The 18,700-nt window shown below is 39.7% G+C and overlaps 1 protein-coding gene across 1 annotated transcript; it reads left to right on the top strand.

Moving 5' to 3' along the window:
- Positions 1 to 308: 308 nt before the first annotated feature.
- LOC125548747 (putative LRR receptor-like serine/threonine-protein kinase At1g06840) lies at positions 309 to 17,041 on the top strand. Its single transcript, XM_048712295.2, has 20 exons — positions 309 to 520; positions 3,743 to 6,189; positions 6,620 to 6,767; positions 7,373 to 7,444; positions 7,908 to 7,979; positions 8,620 to 8,763; positions 8,856 to 8,927; positions 9,024 to 9,095; positions 9,460 to 9,534; positions 10,713 to 10,781; positions 11,519 to 11,587; positions 11,657 to 11,728; positions 12,210 to 12,278; positions 12,497 to 12,987; positions 13,642 to 13,794; positions 14,675 to 14,961; positions 15,151 to 15,202; positions 15,722 to 15,972; positions 16,135 to 16,269; positions 16,456 to 17,041. Exons 2-20 carry the CDS (start codon positions 6,090 to 6,092, stop codon positions 16,819 to 16,821), a joined length of 2,769 nt encoding a protein of 922 aa, XP_048568252.1. The 5' UTR covers positions 309 to 520; positions 3,743 to 6,089; the 3' UTR covers positions 16,822 to 17,041.
- Positions 17,042 to 18,700: the final 1,659 nt, after the last annotated feature.

The following is an 18,700-nucleotide window of genomic DNA, read 5'->3' as shown; positions in this document are numbered from 1 at the left end:
CCATAAAAAAGTTTAATTTGCCATGATAAAAAATCTGACGTCAGATTTTTAGCGGAGTCCTAAAATATGGCTGAACTAGCACCATACATAGGCAGCACTCGTGTGTTCATAAGGTGAATGCTACGTGTGCGCGCGTGTGTGAACGTGTGCGTTTATATCGTGTCAGACGCAACAAAATAATAAGCCGCGCGAGTAAACTAGTGATTAGTACTGGTGTCAACTGCCAAGGCCGTGCCGCGTCCTGTTGCCCCCACACCTGTTCGTACTACGTTGAAGCTCCACTGGGTCGTGCCGCGGACGCCGCAATCGCGAACGGGCGGCCGGGTACAAAAGGTGGACGCCTCGCTTACCCGTAGTCGCCGTCGGGGAGGAAGCGTCCGCGTCCGCATTTGCTCGCCTGCGCCCGAGCTCTGGAGTCGTCTCCGGCCAGGTATCCGCCGGCTGCTGCTCCTCTCTGCTGTATCGACGCAGCTGCGTTGAATCGGACCAATTCAATTGCTGTCTGGGAGCAGGGCTTGAGGTCAGTTTCTCCTTCTCTTTCCATTCTTTCTACGCCCGCTAATGTTCTGTTTTTTTTTGGCCGAAATTACGTTAACGTTCTGTTGGGTAAAGAAGAAACTCATTGATTTTCCGGTCGCTAGTTCACTTCACCTTTCTTCTTCTTCTTGTTCTGATTGAAGTTTTTTTCACTCGAGCTGTGTTCACAGTCTTTCCTTCATCTGTTCATCACAGTTTTCTTGGTTTCTTGGTTCTTTTTTTTTTGGATTCTCGTACTTCCCCGTTTCCACCTTCCATTTTCCAAAGGCATCTGTGTCTGCATAACTGAAAACTGACATAGTGGCCAATGTTTTGTGGAAACGTGTATGCTACTACCGTGCAAAATTTTACCTGTACATCTGGAGTCATTTACTCCAATTTACCTTCTCGCTAAAAAAAGACCCTCCAATTTAACTTGTGCACGGCCTTAACGGAACCGGATCCTCTAACATTGATAAGGAATGTTAGATAAGCTACAGGATCCTAATTTCCCTTCTTTCTATCCATATAATGAAGACTAAAATGACTTAAATTATTTTGTAAATTGATGATCTACTGTGTACATTTATAGTAATTATATATAAACAAATTGATGGTGAAATAAAATTAATTTCGAATTATTTATATTTATAGTACATAACAACAGTAAACAACCTGCTAGCTACTCCCTCCGGTCCTTTTTAGTCTGCATATAAGTTTTGTCTGAAGTCAAAGCATCTTTACTTTGACCAAGCTAATAGAAATATGAATCAACATTTACAATGCGAAATCAATATTGTTAGATTCATTATGAAATCTAGTTTCATGGAATATATATTTGATATGATAGATGTTGATATTTTTTAGTATATATTTGGTCAAACTTTGCAAAGTTTGACTTGACTCAAATCTAATACGCGGAGTAAAAATGACCGGAGGGAGTACCTACTAAGAGTCTCTAACTTTTCTTCTTTATTTTACACTAGACTAGCACTGTAGCACCGTGACTTTCCTTTTGAATGTTACGCATTGTACAATGGGAGGTGCTTAGAGAGGTGCTTAGGAAAATAAACCGAGTTTTTCTGAAGCACCGGTGCTTATTTCTACAAGAGAGACGCTTAGTTAAGCGTCTACCCTGTACAAATAAGCACCGATGCTTAAGAAAAGCCTGGTTTATTTCTCTAAGCACCTCTCCTAAGCACCTCCCATCGTACAAGGCCTAAGGATCCGGTTCCGGCCTTAACAGGCCTGATCAAGTCTGAATTTCTTATCTAAAAAAAAGTCTCAATTGCTGTTTTGGACATTGTTAAATGTAATTTTTATCATCAGTTGTGGAGTTTAATACCCCCTCTGCCCTAAATATAATGCTTATTAGAATTTCTTGAATCAAATCTTGCAAAATTTGATCAAATTTCTAGAAATAATTATCGACATATAGAGTACCAAATCAATGCCATTGGACTGATCATGAATGGTATTTTCATATTTGATATTGTCAATATAGATTATTTTCTTCATAAACTTGGTTAACATTAGTGTAGCTTGACTTTTGCAAAAAAACACTATTATTATAAGACGGTGGGAGTAGTGAGTATATTGTGAGTTGACTTACTTTCTCTAATGATTTAATTCAATCTTTTACCCCTAAGTTTCACATCTGTGTCAGGTTTTATCCCATTTAAAGAAATTCCTCTATTTAACTCCATTTAATCAAACTGCTATCAGTATTACCTTAAAAAATGTCAATCTGACAAGTTAGACCCACAAATCACTGCTTATGTGGCATTCCTATGTACCCCCTCTACAACAACAACAACAAAGCCTTTAGTCCCAAACAAGTTAGGGTAGGCTAGAGGTGAAACCCATAAGATCTCGCAACCAATTCATGGCTCTGTTTCAAAATAATTGAAGTTCTAGGATTGTCTTAAGTCAAGCTTCATTAAATTTGACCAAGTCTAGAAAAATATATAAACATCTAGAAAACCAAATTTTACTTCACTAGATTCATTATGAAATGCATTTTCATTAATATCGTAGATGATTGCGGGTTTTTCTATATACTTGGTCAAACTTCAAATGTTTGACTTAAGAAAATCCTAAAACTTCAATTATTTTGGTGCAGAGGAAGTAGATGGTAGTACGGTTTGATGGTGGTTGTGTTGTCAACCGCTAGTGTGGTAGTCTGGTTTATTCAATTCTTGGAGGTCTGACCCTAGGTTGGTGTATGAATCGGTGTCATACACTTTTGCTCTATTCGGTAGATCTTAGGTGCATCCGCAACCTGCTATTGCATCTACCATGGATAGTATGGGCAGTGGACCGTGAAGGATCCCATAGTGTGACTTGGTTGCATGGGGCCAGTTTATGAGTTTCGAGGGATATATGTCTGTGTTGCGGTAGACAAGGGATGCAACGCTGTGTGGTGGTGTAGTGTTCTGAAGGCGGGTGCCATCTGGCACCGGTTCGAGGCGACCGACTCGTGACCACGTCTGTCTTCTTCAAAGCGGGAGCGACCCAACCTTGCCTTCTCCTCAGAGTTGTTAGACAAACATTACAACCGGTGTTTTGGCCTAGTCTTGGCTTTATACTATTGAGGAAATTGCACAAATATAAAACTTTTGGAGCTGGGGTAGCACAAAACCACAACTCCAGGGGATTTTAACAGACAACCACAACTCCAGGACTCGGTAACAAGAAACACAAATTTGTTCTGATTAGTTAGTTAAGGAGAATTATGACATGTGGGTTCAATCTTAAATGATCAATCTGGGAAATTTTCAGCCAATTTAGCCCATCCATTTTAAAATCTGGACAACTTTTGTAAGTATGGGTCAATTTTTCTTCAAAAATTCAAAGTAAAAAAACTATTTTTTACAGTAATTCGAAACATCTTAAATGATCAATCTAGGGAATTTTCAGCCAATTTAGCCCAACCATTCAAAACTTGGACAGTTTTTGTAAGATAAAACTAGTTCATTTGTGTTTCTTTGTTACCGATTAGTCCTGGAGTTGTTGTTTTGTGTTACCTCAGCCCCAAAAGTTGTGTATTTGTGCAATTTCCTCTATATAGTTATACATCTTCCTTTCCATCAATTCGTCGAGACGTAAGCTTTGCGTTTTCTTGGAATAAAAACCTTAGATGGCGGGAATAAGCACCTCCATTTTGAAGGCATCAATCTATTGAATGGTCCTAAGCATTTGTTTTTATGCCTGTTTGTGATCTCAGATTCTTAGCAATTGACACCGGTACCAAGTTGCTGCCAGTTCTCTTTTTTTTCGAAAAGGGGGGCTCCCCGGCCTCTGCATCAGAACGATGCATACGGCCATCTTATTAATCAATAAACAAAGAGTGCCAACAAGGTTCCACAATCACCGGCCAGACAAAAGCAAAAGAAAAATGCAGCTCACACAGAGGCTGGCTAAAAATAGATAGGGAAACTAATTGCCTATCCTATTACAAGACCACCATCCAAACCGGTTGAAGATATCCCGAGCTACCATCTCCCAACGGATAGACCCAGTAACCAAATGCTCCCTGGCCTCCATCAGAGTGAGTAGCGACCATGAACGGATCAGTGCCGTAGCTCGGAAAATAACCTGCAAAAAATGAATCCGTGATGTTCTGTTAAAAACCAAATCATTTCTGCAATTCCAGATAGTCCATAACAAAGCGCAAACTCCAACCCGAATATGTCTTGCTAATGCAGGCTCAACCCCATTAAGCCATGTCCCAAATAAGGCATTGACCGAAGTCGGTGGAGTAATATTAAAAGCAATATTGACCGTCCGCCAAAGAACTTTGGCCAACGGGCAATCAAAGAATAGATGTTTAATCGTCTCATCCCGATCACAGAAACTACACCTAGTAGGTCCTGTCCAATTGCGCTTAATCAAGTTGTCCTTTGTCAAAATAATTTGTTTATGGACAAACCACATAAACACTTTAATTTTTAAAGGAACTTTGACACCCCAAACATGCTTGGAAGTTGGAATAGCATTCGAATTAATAACATCAATATACATTGATTTAACTGTAAATACTCCAGAGCTAGTCAACTTCCAGCGCAATATATCGGGTTGGTGAGACAGTTGAACCTCCATCAGTCTCCTAACTAGATGGAGCCATTGTTCCCACCGATTGCCCGCTAGCGACCGTCGAAGCTGAATATTAAGGGGAACAGATTGGAATACCGTTGCCACAAACACCTCGTGTCGTTGAGCAATCCGATATAAAGACGGATATTGAATGGCCAAAGGTGATTCACCAAGCCAAGTATCCTCCCAGAAACGTGTACTTGTACCGTCTCCAATAACAAATCTCGTCCTATTGAACATAGATTGTTTGACTTTCATTAGTCCTTTCCAGAAAGGCGAATCAGTCGGCCTGACTGCGACCTGGGACAATGTTTTAGTCTGGAGGTACTTGCTGCGTAGGATCTGCGCCCACATGGCCTCAGTCCCGGAAGACAGCTTCCACAACCACTTACTAAGAAGGCATCTGTTCTTAACTTCAAGATTTTCGATACCAAGACCCCCTTGGTCTTTCGGTCTACATATGATGTCCCATTTAGCAAGCTGGTATTTTCTTTTAAAGTCATCACCCTGCCAAAAGAAACGCGATCGATAAAAGTCCAGTCTTTTCCTAACACCAACTGGGACCTCAAAGAAAGATAAGAGAAACATAGGCATACTCGTGAGCACCGAATTAATCAATATCAAGCGGCCTCCGTATGACATGAGCTTACCCTTCCAACAGCTCAGTTTTTTCTCAAATCGATCCTCGATGCACTTCCATTCTCTGTTTGTAAGCCTGCGATGGTGAATCGGAATACCAAGGTAAAAGAAGGATAAACTCCCCAACTCGCACCCAAACAATTTCCTGTAAGACTCCTGGTCATCTTTGGCTCTACCAAAGCAGAACAACTCGCTCTTATGAAAGTTAATCTTTAACCCGGTCAATTGTTCAAATAGGCATAACACTAGCTTCATATTTCTCGCCTTGGCCAAATCATGCTCCATAAAGATGATTGTATCATCAGCGTACTGAAGGATGGAGACACCTCCCTCAACAAGATGAGGTACCAACCCGCCCACTTGACCATTCTCCTTAGCCCTTCCTATCAAAATTGCTAACATATCCACCACAATGTTAAACAGGATAGGGGACATCGGATCTCCTTGTCTTAGGCCTTTATGTGTCTGGAAGTAATGACCTATGTCGTCATTCACTTTAATTCCCACACTCCCTTTTTGCGTAAAGGACTCGACCTGTCGGCGCCAGGCTTCATCAAAACCTTTCATACGCAGTGCCTGTTGGAGGAATGGCCACTTAACCTTATCGTACGCTTTTTCGAAATCCACCTTAAAAATTACTCCATCTAATTTTTTGGAATGGATTTCATGGAGCGTTTCATGAAGAACAACCACCCCTTCAAGGATGTTCCTGTCCGGCATGAAAGCAGTTTGGGATTGCTGCACCACAGACTGCGCAATCTGTGTGAGCCTATTAGTCCCGACCTTGGTGAATATTTTGAAACTAACATTGAGGATGCTGCCAGTTCTCTTGTACAGACATGGCTAGATCTGGAGGGTTCCCGTATGCAGCAATCCTGCTTATTCTGTGCATTTTCCAGATGACAGTTGTAAGGGGACAAAGCACTCACCCTATTGAAGGTAACCTGTAGTTGTTAGTTGGAAGCTACCCTTTGGCTCCTAATTGTTCACTATTGGCTTATTGCACGCTACCTTATTGTATTAGATCCCATTTTCTTATTGCACGCTCTGCTTGTGCAGGTTTTGTTAGATTTATTTGTTTGTATGTATGGACATCTTCAAGAGTTCCACAAGTAATCGGTTTTCTCAATTTTCTCAAGATGTGATGTATATTCCACAAGTAATTAGTTAATACTCATGGACTAATCAAAGTAGTCTCGCATTTCTTTGCGTAATCACCGGGGGTGAAAGTAGTCTCACATTAACACACACGATATCCTATTAGTTAGTAACATAGTGGATATAAGCATAACTAGATGGTGGTTTTTACAGAGATAATATATCAACATTATATCCCTCTGAAGATTGACATTGTCTCTCTTACATGCAGCAAATGCTCTCAATGCTATCAAAGCCAGGTTAATTGATCCTATAAACAACCTTAAGAAATGGAATAGAGGAGATCCATGCACATCAAACTGGACAGGAGTCATCTGCCACAAGATACCCAGTGATACATATCTTCATGTAACAGAGTTGTATGATTGGCACACCATTCTTATTTAAATCAAAAATTCCTTTTTCCCATTCATGTTAATGGTTAGCTCCGATGTTTTTCTCCTGTGTAACAGTGAACCCTTTGCTGAAGCAATTAATATTGCAAGTCGCAACAAACTTCTGCTCACAGATAATGGCAACAACCATAAAAGCCTAAAAGGAGCTACCAAGTTAAATTATAACTGAAATAGCTAGAGACTTCCACATCTCCAATTTTCTTTTAAGGATATCCATGGATTTCGTATGAGTCTCTCCCATATTTTGTTAGACCAAAGGCTATAACAGTCAAACTTTATTACTGAAACCTTATAAAGTCATTAAATCCCCCACACCCCTATTTAACATTGTTTTTAGCATTATTTGTATTGTACTGTACTCCTCTTGTTTACTATTTCAGACCATGTTTGCAGTCCCTGGTCAAAATAATGGCCATTGGTTGATGCTTTTGTTGCTTACTCTATTTTGTGTCTACAAATCTGCTTGTTATTCATTTAACTACCGTTTCTGTATAATGCATAATATGTTGATCGGATACCAATTACCATGTCCTGTTCCGCTTAATAATGCATACGTTTTCCCCACGTAGGGAGTTGTTTAAGATGAATCTTTCTGGAACTTTGGCACCAGAGATTGGTCTCCTGTCTCAGCTGAGAAACTTGTAAGTGTAGTATAATTGTATTATTATTTAAAGTTGCTAACCACTCCCTTCGTTCATAAATGCGAGATGTTCTAACTTTTTTGAATTGAATGTATACAGACACATTTTAATGTGTTTGTCCACTCATTTCAGCACGTATATAGTTCATATTGAAATATTCAAAACACATTATATTTGTGAACAGACGAAGTAAATTCAGTGCTTTCAAGTGGTTCTTCAATATTACCTAAAAAAGTGTTTTTGTTTCAATATTGCACTTCATGTTTTCTTGTTAAAGGGAACCACTTCATGTTTTAGATGTAAAGTGGTTTTTTTAGCAAGGCCCAGATGGTCTGACAAAATATATTTATGGAAATGACATAACTAGAATGTTCCATTTGAACCATTTCTATCTTTATTCTGCATTGTGCCATTAGGTACCAAACGTATGTGAACTAACTGCTATATTTCTCTATTTTGGAAGGAATTTTATGTGGAACAATTTGACTGGTAACATCCCGAAAGAGATAGGCAATATAACAACACTCAATCTTATGTAAGTTCTCTTATCTAAGCTAACTTTCATACTCATTTGCCAGTGTGGACATGAACCCCTTGTACTGTTTGTCTTGCTAGGCCACATGTTGAAAATGACATAATATTTATATCATCCTTTTCTCCGTTTTGTTCTCCAAAACAAATAAAATCCGATGTATCTAATTCAACATTTAGGGTTAGCATTTGTCTTTTGCCTCATCTTTTTAATAACAAGCAGATTTGTAGACACAAAATAGAGTAAGCAATGGGCTTAAATAGAGTATTAGACAGCACAATGGTTCAATTCTATTTTCTGTTGTTTATCTAAAATCTGAAGTAAATGGGCTTAAACAACATGGCTTTGGATGTACAAAACTTTAAAATGCATATTTTCTCTCAAATATATATGTACATAACTTCCTAGCCACTTTTGTGTATATCTGATTTTACCTCATCTTAATTAGTTTAGCACATCTTTGAACATTTTTTTCATCTTGTGGCAATATTTGGTGTGGATTTTTCCTTGTACCCTTCTACATTCCCTTTTGTCCAGACATAAATGTGTCACTGTCTAGTATTTTCCTTCAATTCTACATGGAAGATGAGTATAATATCTCTAGATACAAGTAAACATTCATAATAATCTTCATTTTCTGCAGAGCTTTAAATGGTAATCAACTATCTGGTTCCCTACCAGATGAGATTGGCTATCTGAAGAACTTAAATAGATTGCAAATCGACCAAAATCAAATATCTGGACCCATACCTAAGTCGTTTGCTAATTTAACAAGCATAAAACATCTGTAAGTTTCAGGATCATAACCTTCTCACTTGCATTCGTACATTGCCTCTTATTTAAGCATCTTTTTAATATTGACTCTCCTTTTACCATTAGTCACATGAACAATAATTCATTAAGTGGGCAAATTCCATCTGAGTTGTCCAGATTGCCTGAGCTCCTTCATTTGTAAGTGGACCCTGCTTTTATTTTGAGTTCTAAGTTTTTCCCCAGTTATGCAATATCGGTTGTGTGTAAAATTGTCTCGTAATATTATCTGTGCAGGCTTGTGGATGCCAATAATTTGTCTGGACCTCTTCCTCCAAAATTAGCGGAGACACGTAGTTTGAAAATCATGTAAGCACAATTTATATACTCAATGAGACTCTTCTTTGACATAGGAAATTACTTTATTTAAGACTGTGTTCTGGTTTCTTTCAAAGAATATACATATATGATGTTGGTAGCGTGATGATTATTTTGGTTTTGCTCGTTTGAGAATATTAAGTGATGGTACAAATTTTAGGAGTATACTCTATGATATACCTTCGCTGGTGTATTAGTGTCACTTAAATATAATTTGGTTTTGCCTTTCTTGTGTTACTAAACAATAGCAAATATTTTTCACTCAGAATTTTTGTCTCCTTTAAGATCATATTGATGTTGGATATCTGTCAGCTAACAACATTCATTCCTTACATCTGTATCTTTCTACTTCTAGTCAGGCTGATAATAATAACTTCAGTGGAAGTTCCATCCCTGATGCATACAACAACATAGGGACACTTTTAAAGCTGTGAGTACAACGCCTTTCCTCCTTGTCGTCCTTCCTTTCCGTTTTAGTACTTGAGTAAGGTGCAGGGATACCATTGTATTAGAATCCAAATTACCACCTCTGGAAGTCTTGAAAAACTCTGAAAGAGAAGTCGACAACACTGACACAACTTGCATCTGCCTTTCATAAAACCTTTTCAACTTCAAATTTATTTACACATGGTCAGACTAAGAGCGAAATCATGCTGAGGATACTGGATAGTACCGAGCTAAAAGTTCTGCTGCGTATCAACTATTCGCAGCAGGATTTGTAGTTTCCGTTTCTTGATGTGGATAATTTAGATTTTCAAAATTTGGGCATGGTAGATGCCTGTTGTATCAATGTTGTGGATTATTTTTCAGTTTATTCTTGACTTGTAGACATGCTAATTTTTGGATGTCATTTAACTAAGAATTTGTTTTAGTTGCAAAGAGTTGTGCAATGATATGGCTATCGAGACCTGATAAAAGGTAACTAAACACAAGAAACACACAGTAAAGCCTATTCCCATGGCAGTTCGTGCGACTGGTGGTGGAATGCACTCCGTCGGTTCTCGGTTCCACCATGATGTCTGAAGCCACTGCCTGCATATTGTGCTTCTTCCTTTGGAAGGCCCTCTCTTTTTTTGTGAAAAAATTCTTCCGATCTATTAGTAAGATGTAATAACAACATATTTAGACAAGTAAAAAGATTACAACTAGGTCCATGGACCACCTAGCAACTGTTATCGCCCCTCCCTCACTGGAGCCAAGAAAAACTTGTTGTAGTTGACAGTCGGGAAGCCGTCGTGCTAAGGCCCTAAAAGGCCAGCGCACCAGAGTAGCAACCATCGCTGAAAAAGAAAAACATAGATAGGAAGGACCATAGTTGCAAACACAGAAACAACCACGAGCTTTGGTCAAATCCAGATGAGGCCGGTGATGCAATGGGAGGAGTGCCATATAGTAGCCAGATCAGGATGCACTGAGTCCACATCTCTATAAACCTCTATAATTCTAAATTTCTAGTTCTGCCTCGAGGGTTGTTTGGATGATGGGCATTTCTTCTGGGTTTGTTGAGATTAGTTCAAACAAAAAGTAAATCTTTTGTATTTTTTATCATACTTAATATAGAAATAGAGATATATATGTTCAAGTTCATAATCCTTTTCATGTCACCAGGAGTCTTAGGAATTGCAGTTTGCAAGGATTTATTCCCGATCTGAGTGGTGTACCTGAACTTGGCTATTTGTAAGTCCAAATCAAGATGAATGCTGCACTTTCTTTTCATTCTTACTATTGTTTGCATCCTACTATCAGAGATTATCCTTTGTTTGTTGTTCATAGCTTTGCCTAGAATATACTTCTATGTAATTATCTTCCAGTAAGAAAATCACCCATCCTACTATATAGTTTGCCTTCCTTCAGTGAGGCGTTTTGGCACCTGCGCCGAATAAAAAAATCAAAACAAATACTAGAAAAATTCAAACAAATCCAATTTTTTTCATGGTAGATAATTTGGTGTGTGATGTCCGGTCCAAATTTCAAATCATTTGGACACCTGAGTAGCTCTCGGCAAAAAGACAAATTTGGGGTCCGTTAAATAGTGTACTGTTTGTATACTGTTCTGACCCAATTTTTTTTTTGCTGAGAGCTACTCAAATGTCCAAATGCTCTGAAATTTGGAGCGCACCTCACACACCAAATTATCTACCATGCACAAATTTTTTGGATTTTTTGAATTCTTTTGGATTTTTTATGAATTATTTCTTGACCGGGTGCAGATGAGCCCGGGCTCAGAATTGGATATTCAGCATTCTTTTTCTTTCTTTCTTCGGCTTTATTTTTTTCTATTGTTGTTGTACTTTTGCGTCATCTTGGCGTTTTCTTATAATATACAAAGATGCATGCTTATGTGCATGTTCGAGAAAAAAAATATCCATGAGATTATTCTGCATCTCTTTGCTAATTCTGGCATGCGCTTTCAGGGATCTTAGCTGGAACCAACTGACAGGATCTATAGCAGTTGATAGACTTGCTTCAAATATCACCACGATGTATGCTGTTTTTTCAACCTTTTATACCTTGTATTTACAATAACCAGACTAACCTCTAGTTTCTGACAGTGATTTATCACATAACTTTCTGAATGGAACTATTCCGGCAAACTTCTCCGGGCTGCCTAATCTTCAATTCTTGTAAGTAATGTTTAACTTAAAGCCATGCTCCAATCCTTAACGACTGTGCTTTTGTAGTGCTAGCTAACCTTTCATGCCACTGATGATCATGTTTTCACTATTGAACTAGAGATTACCATGTTCTTTCTACAAAACAATTAGTGAGTGAAAAAATAAGTTCGCGAAAACTGATATTAGTGTGTCAGTGTTCTCTAGGTTTGTGGAGGTTTTTCCTTACCTTGTGATCAAGAACTTTTGACATTTTCTTGTAAATTAGCTTGTTTTTCTGCTTAATGAAAAGATGAGCAAAACTTTTGCACATTATCTGAACATACTTACTTTACAAGTACAAGTATGTCGGCCAACACTAGTTTGCTACTTATTTTGTTAGAGATATATGAAGATGCCATTTTACAGGTTGTTTGAAGCAAACTGTCTCGACGGTGCTGTTCCATCAGCAATATGTTTGTTATATGCATGTGTAATGTTTTTTATAATGCAGGAACTTTGAAAGCAACTCCCTTGACACAATTCCAGCTGCATTTGAGCCTCCAAAAGCTGTCATTATACTGTATGTTCTTTTCCATGGAAAATTTCCTTGTCAGTTTGCACTTCCTGCACAAACAGCTGTATAGTTTGCTGGGAATATGCAAATTCTATTGCTATTACTAGTGCATACAAAAGATCCAATAATATGGAAAAATACAATATTGATCACAGGAGTTTTATAAATCAAATCATTTCTCTGTCTGATATGACAAATAATAGTTGCCATCATTTATTCTGTAGGATTTCTGGAAACCCTGTATGTGACAATCCAGCTCGAGCAGCGGGACTTTGTCAACCCAAATTTGTAAGTGAAGCACCATCTGGACAGGGACCACAAGTTAGTATAGACTGTGCTTCTTGCCCGATGGATAAAAATTATGAATACAACCCATTATCCCCTATACCTTGCATTTGTGCCGCGCCTCTCGGAGTTGGATTTCGGCTGAAGAGTCCAGGGATCTCGGACTTCCGCTCCTACAAAAAAGCCTTTGAGATGGACTCAACCTCTGTACTGAACCTGAGTATATACCAACTATACATTGAGCGGTACACATGGGAGGCTGGTCCAAGGCTGAATATGCATTTGAAGTTATTCCCCAATAACACCAATTTATTCACTATGTCGGAAGTTGTGCGGCTCAGACAATTACTTGCTGGATGGGAGATTACTCTGTTAGACATTTTCGGTCCTTACGAGCTTCTCAATTTCACGCTTGGTTCCTATGCAGATGGTATGTTAATTTACTTTGTACCAAAGGATTTCATTCATAATTCTATCATATTAAACAAATTGTTGAAATGTGTGATCCTTGTGTACATTTATTTTGCCAAGACAAGTGACAAAATATCAACAGAGCTTCTGTGGCTGTTTTATATGCTAGTAGAATCAAAAACCCATGAATTTCTTAATTTGATTCTCCTAGCATACGAAATATGTGCTATATAGTTCATACGGTTGTTTAGTGTTATTATGGTAAATATCGATAAATTATTGCACACAACATAATGTATCTTGGTTTTTCTTTTCCTTCTTAAAGCCTATATGCCATGATTTTTTATTGTATATTTAAGGTAATTCATAACATGATAATTGTAAGTGGGCCTACCCTTGTTCATATCCCTAGAATTTCTCAAAAGAAGGGGACCTTCACAAGGGGCTCACGAAGGTAAGGGGATTGGGGAATTTAGGATCCCATACCCTAATATGTGTTTCCCGGTGTTCATGGCAACCCAAACTCTCCTAAGAGATGGGAGGAACCAACCACAGAAATAATGAATTTTTTTCACTAACTTAACGAGGAATCAGAGCATATTTTTTTCTTAAAATTCACTACTTCATGTTTCATACTGATACTTTAATCATAACATGTTTTATTTTGTCGCAGAATTCCCAGAAGCGGTGCCATCAGGTTTGAAAAAGGGCACACTAGCTGGGATTTTGGCAGGAACAATTATTGGTGCTATTGCAGTTTCTGTGGTTGCAACATTTTTTATAATGAGAAGACGCTCAAAACGTCGAATAGTTTCGAGGCCTTCAAGTAAGTCACTATATTTGTTTAGCAAACATAGTTTGTCATTTCACGATGAAATTTTGCAAGCCTTGTAAACTTTTGTCAATGGTTGTGATTAAAAAGTTTCAGATTTTTTTTTTCAATATTTTTCGATCTTACTGTTCACCCATGAGCTCGGGACTAGAAGAGTACTAGACATGGATTTTCTTAGCCCAAGCTCATATGAGCTCGTGTGAACATTAACATAAAAGAACTAAAAGCATTTTTTAAAAAATGAACATTTTTAGTGACAAAAAATTTCAAGGCTTGCAAAATTTCATCGTGATTGTAGAATCCGTGGCTAAAAAAACAAAATTTATGCTCCAACAATGTCATTTCCAAAAGCATTTTTGAGTGATTATTTTTTTCCATTTCACGGCTTCTACAAATGTCATTTCATGATGAAATTTTTCAATGCTTGTCACTAAAAAAATCTAAAATTCTTTGAATTTTTTTCAATATTTTTTTATTTTACTGTTCACCCGAGCTCATTTGAGCTCGGGACTAGAAAATTACTCCCGGTTTTTCATGTGCTACACATAAAATCCTTGCTGTTTGACAAATTGGAAATGCCTTGCTGCTTTGTACTAAAACCACGACAAGTGTTTTGGAACGGAAGGAGTAACTAGTACTGTAACATATCGAAGCATCATTATTTTAGTCAGAAGCTACTCAATCACAATCTCTGTAATACCGGAAACTAGATTTAAACTGTGAATTTATTATTGTCAGCCTCATCAAGTACATTAGATCCGAGTTATAAAGAGACAACATCTTATATGTTTCAAGTCTATGGCAAGTAAACTTTAAAATTACAGTAGGCATTAAATTCAATCTAGAACAACTTAAGAAGTAGATAATTTTGCAGTACTGTCGAGGCTTTCTATCAAGGTTGATGGTGTGAGATCCTTCACGTTGGAAGAAATGGCTACAGCAACAAATAATTTCAATGATTCAGCTGAAATTGGTCTGGGAGGTTATGGAAAAGTCTATAAAGGAAATTTAGCTGATGGGGCAACTGTTGCAATCAAACGAGCACATGAAGATTCTCTCCAAGGTTCAAATGAATTTGTCACGGAAATAGAATTGCTGTCAAGATTGCATCATCGTAATTTGGTATCTCTAATTGGCTATTGTGATGAAGAAGTTGAACAGGTGTGTCTCAATTTTCAAATAATTTACATAGAATAAAATATTGTATTTAGAAAAATATATTGGTAATGTTGTACTAAACATGCTTATGATAGGGTTTTCAGGTTACCTTAGGTTTGCTGAGCTTATAATATATGGAAGAGTATCTGCAAACTGCAGTAATTGTTGCTCATAGATAATTATGTTTTGCAGATGCTGGTGTATGAATTCATGCCAAATGGCACTCTACGTGATCATCTTTCTGGTGAGTAAGAGGAAAAATTGCACATTCAACTTTCCCTAGCTTCTTTTCATCTCGCATAACCATGTTTATTACATCAAGGTTGGCCATGATTCCAGACAACCTCCTAAAATGTATATTTGGTGTGTTTATAAGTGATGTGTGTTGGTATATTTAGTGCTCTCTTTCTTAAATTGGAGGAATTTTGGAGGGTTGAATTCCTATAGAAAAAATTCCTATGGTGCCATTTGGAACAAAGGAATAGCTCACCAAAATTCCTATGGAATGGGGCAATGCATAGGATTTTTTTAGGAAAACAAACATCAGGTCTTACCTTATGTTTTCTCTGTCTTGTGTCTAGAATTCCTATGTTTTTACTGTGTGGTATCCAAATGACAATTTTGGAGTATTCCTCTATTTTGGTTCTTGTAAGAATTTAGACTACATGACATCTCATTTCTTGCTGTTTTTCATTCCTCAAAGTGCATGGTTTGAACTTGTGTTGGATGTAAAGCACCTAATCTAATTGAACACTTCATGTAGAAACTTGTAAACGACCTCTGAACTTTTCTCAGAGGTTGAATGTTGCGTTGGGCGCTGCAAAGGGAATCCTCTATCTACACACCGAGGCAGATCCTCCTATATTTCACCGTGACGTTAAGACCACCAACATTTTATTGGACTCCAAGTTCATAGCGAAGGTGGCTGACTTTGGTCTTTCAAAGCTTGCTCCGATCCCGGATGTTGAAGGAACATTGGCAGAACATATCTCCACTGTTGTTAAGGGCACTCCGGTAAGTCTTATCACGCCTAGCAACGTAGCGAGATCTTCACCCACTATGATCTAATCACTGATGTTCCATGCAACACAATGGGAAACAGCTGATCCTACTACTTATTGAACTTGTAGTGTGCTAGTTGGGCTAATCATATCCATCATGTTTTTCTTTTGGTAGGGCTATCTTGATCCAGAATACTTCCTAACAAATAAGCTGACAGAAAAAAGTGATGTCTATAGCCTTGGTGTTGTGCTTCTTGAACTATTGACCGGAATGAAGCCAATCCAGTTCGGTAAAAACATTGTTAGAGAGGTAAAGAGGTTCCCACCCTGATCCATATCCAAATGTACAGTCCAGTTATCTGTTTGCAGATGACAAGCAGGGTACATATAGTATCAATTTTTAGCTTTTGGCGCTTTTCTGACTGTTCAGTAAGAGTGTCAGTAGTAATTTGGTAGAATTTTATCTGTGACATATCTAACCTGATCCTTGATGTAGGTTAAGGCAGCTTACCAATCGGGAGACATTTCTAGGATCATTGATAGCCGAATGTCTTGGTGCCCTCCGGAATTCGCCACGAGGTTCCTCTTGCTAGCCCTGAAGTGCTGCCAAGACGACACCGACGCAAGGCCTTACATGGCCGACATCGCCAGGGAGCTCGATGACATCCGTAGTGCTCTACCTGGAGGAGAAGACCTCCTATCTGTAACCTCCATGGAGACGGGCCCCTTGGTCACACTGACTCCATCTACATCGAATTCCATCATAACGATCACCGAAGAGCATTTCGATTTGTCCCACACCTCCGGCAGTGGCCTTATGGACAGCGGCGTCCCTTCCAGGATGGCGGTGACTCCTCGTTAGCACCGCCATGCCGGTGCTCTTCGTATTGTGAATGGGTTTGGATAGTAGGCACGTAAGTGATACTCCATAATCTGTTCTAAAATTTCTATATGTTCACTTATTTTGTGGACAGAGGGAGTAGCTTTGAAGAACGCTGGTCTGGCCTGCCCGGCGGTTTATTTTTCTGTAAATGAAATTATTCTGTGTTTGAAGATCAAAGGATTAAATAATTAAGGAGGTGTATTTGGTGACACTATTGACGAGGGCGAATGAAGAATTCTAACCAATTCTTTTTAGCTACGGTCATATGTTGGTTTTTTCGAATAGCGAACATATATTGGTTGGAAACTCCTTCCATTTTCATTGCTTTCGACTAAGTGAGGTGTACAACCAAAAATGCCACTATACATCCACGGATGGTTTGCATAGATTTTACAAAGCATCTTTACAAATGTAATAAATCCCCCTCCCTCTTTGAATTTCACTGGGTGCCCCCCACCTCCTTCTTGAATAAAATCTCTCCACATCATCCCGTCTCTATAGTCCATGAAACTTCTCCATGCATGTGGGGTTAAGGAATCTCCAACAGCGATCCGCAAATTTTTCCCCGCATCCATCTACGGACAGAGGAGGACCAGTGCACGGACATAGATATGATAGGCCGCCATCCAACGCTGCCCGCACACATTTCAACTACCATCCGAACTAACCAGACGAAATTTGTGTAAACACGGCCGGATTTCATTCAAGTTCAGATATAATTTACATAAACGGACGTCATTCATGCAAACACGGCGGGTTTTCATTATATTTCAAACATTTAGAAGAAAAAAACTACGACGACCACCGACGTCCAAGCCCTTGTTGTTCCCTTCCTAGGACCGTTTCCTCCATCCATCGTCTCCATAAGCACCAGCGATAGGACAAGTGAAGTGAATATGCGGTCTCCAGTGAGGAAGAGTAGAACACAGGAGACAGACCGACCCACATGGGACACGAGGCCTTGCAGGCTCCCGTGCCCAACTCATCCTTGGAGGAGTCTGCGGCCTCTCCATCGCCTGTTGATGTGAGGTCCACGATGGAAATGGTGGCGCCCACGCCGTCATCGTCCCACCGGGCCATTGGATAGTTCGTCAGTGGCGTGTAGCAGGCGCAACTAGCACTATTCTCCTGCGCAATCGCCTTGAGTTGCGCCTTCGCGGCGGCCGCTTTCTAGCGAGCGGCGGCTTGAGCGCAGACGACCTCATAGATGGCACATTGCTCCATGATGAAGTTGGGGTTCACCGTGGCCATGGCCTCCACGGCCTCCTCGCTCGCCCGGTCGCCGTAGATCCGCCCCTCTGCCAGCCGGTGTTGCTCCCGTTGTTCTTTCTACGCCTGCTGGAACACCGATATAGGCGCCGGCGTAGGCTGCACCTCTGCCATGTCGGCGTTGTAGTGCGCCTGCTCCATGGTGATGCTGGCGTGCACAGGCGCGGGCTCCGGTGCGGTGTCATCGGAGCCCATCTCCATCACGGGGTCATCCTAGTTGTCAGAGACCTCGAGTGAGCTGGCCGACAAGCTAGCCTCGATCCACCTGGCATGGCAGCTCTGCCAGATGGCCGCAAGGGCGACGACCTCGTGCTTCATCTCCGTAGAAAGGCTCTCCCACAAAACTTCACCACCTGCAATCATGGCAGATGCAGTGCAAGGGAGGATGATGGGGAGCGGCTTGTGTTGTGGCGTGGAGTTAGTCGAGTGTGACCGCCTTTAAATAGCGGGTTTAGGTGAGGCCAGGCATCCGGGTGCGTCAATGCACAACACCGGAGTTGGTTTCTCGGCCAGCGAGCCTGCTTAATGGCGGCATATGGATGGATGGGGCGTTGAACGGGCATGACATCCGTTTGGTCCCTCCAGTAAC

The sequence above is a fragment of the Triticum urartu genome, chromosome 3A, assembly GCF_056163025.1.
Source record: "Triticum urartu cultivar PI428250 chromosome 3A, HENAU_Tu73, whole genome shotgun sequence".
Lineage (NCBI taxonomy): Eukaryota > Viridiplantae > Streptophyta > Magnoliopsida > Poales > Poaceae > Triticum > Triticum urartu.
This window is presented reverse-complemented; position numbering and strand designations above follow the sequence as displayed.

Bases quoted from the DNA above. Each gene is read 5' to 3' on its own strand.
- LOC125548747 (XM_048712295.2), top strand. From the start codon at position 6,090: ATGGCTAGATCTGGAGGGTTCCCGTATGCAGCAATCCTGCTTATTCTG. The intron at 8,764-8,855 runs GTAAGTTTCAGG...TTTTACCATTAG, and splicing joins TTAACAAGCATAAAACATCT to TCACATGAACAATAATTCAT. The intron at 9,096-9,459 runs GTAAGCACAATT...TTCTACTTCTAG, and splicing joins ACACGTAGTTTGAAAATCAT to TCAGGCTGATAATAATAACT.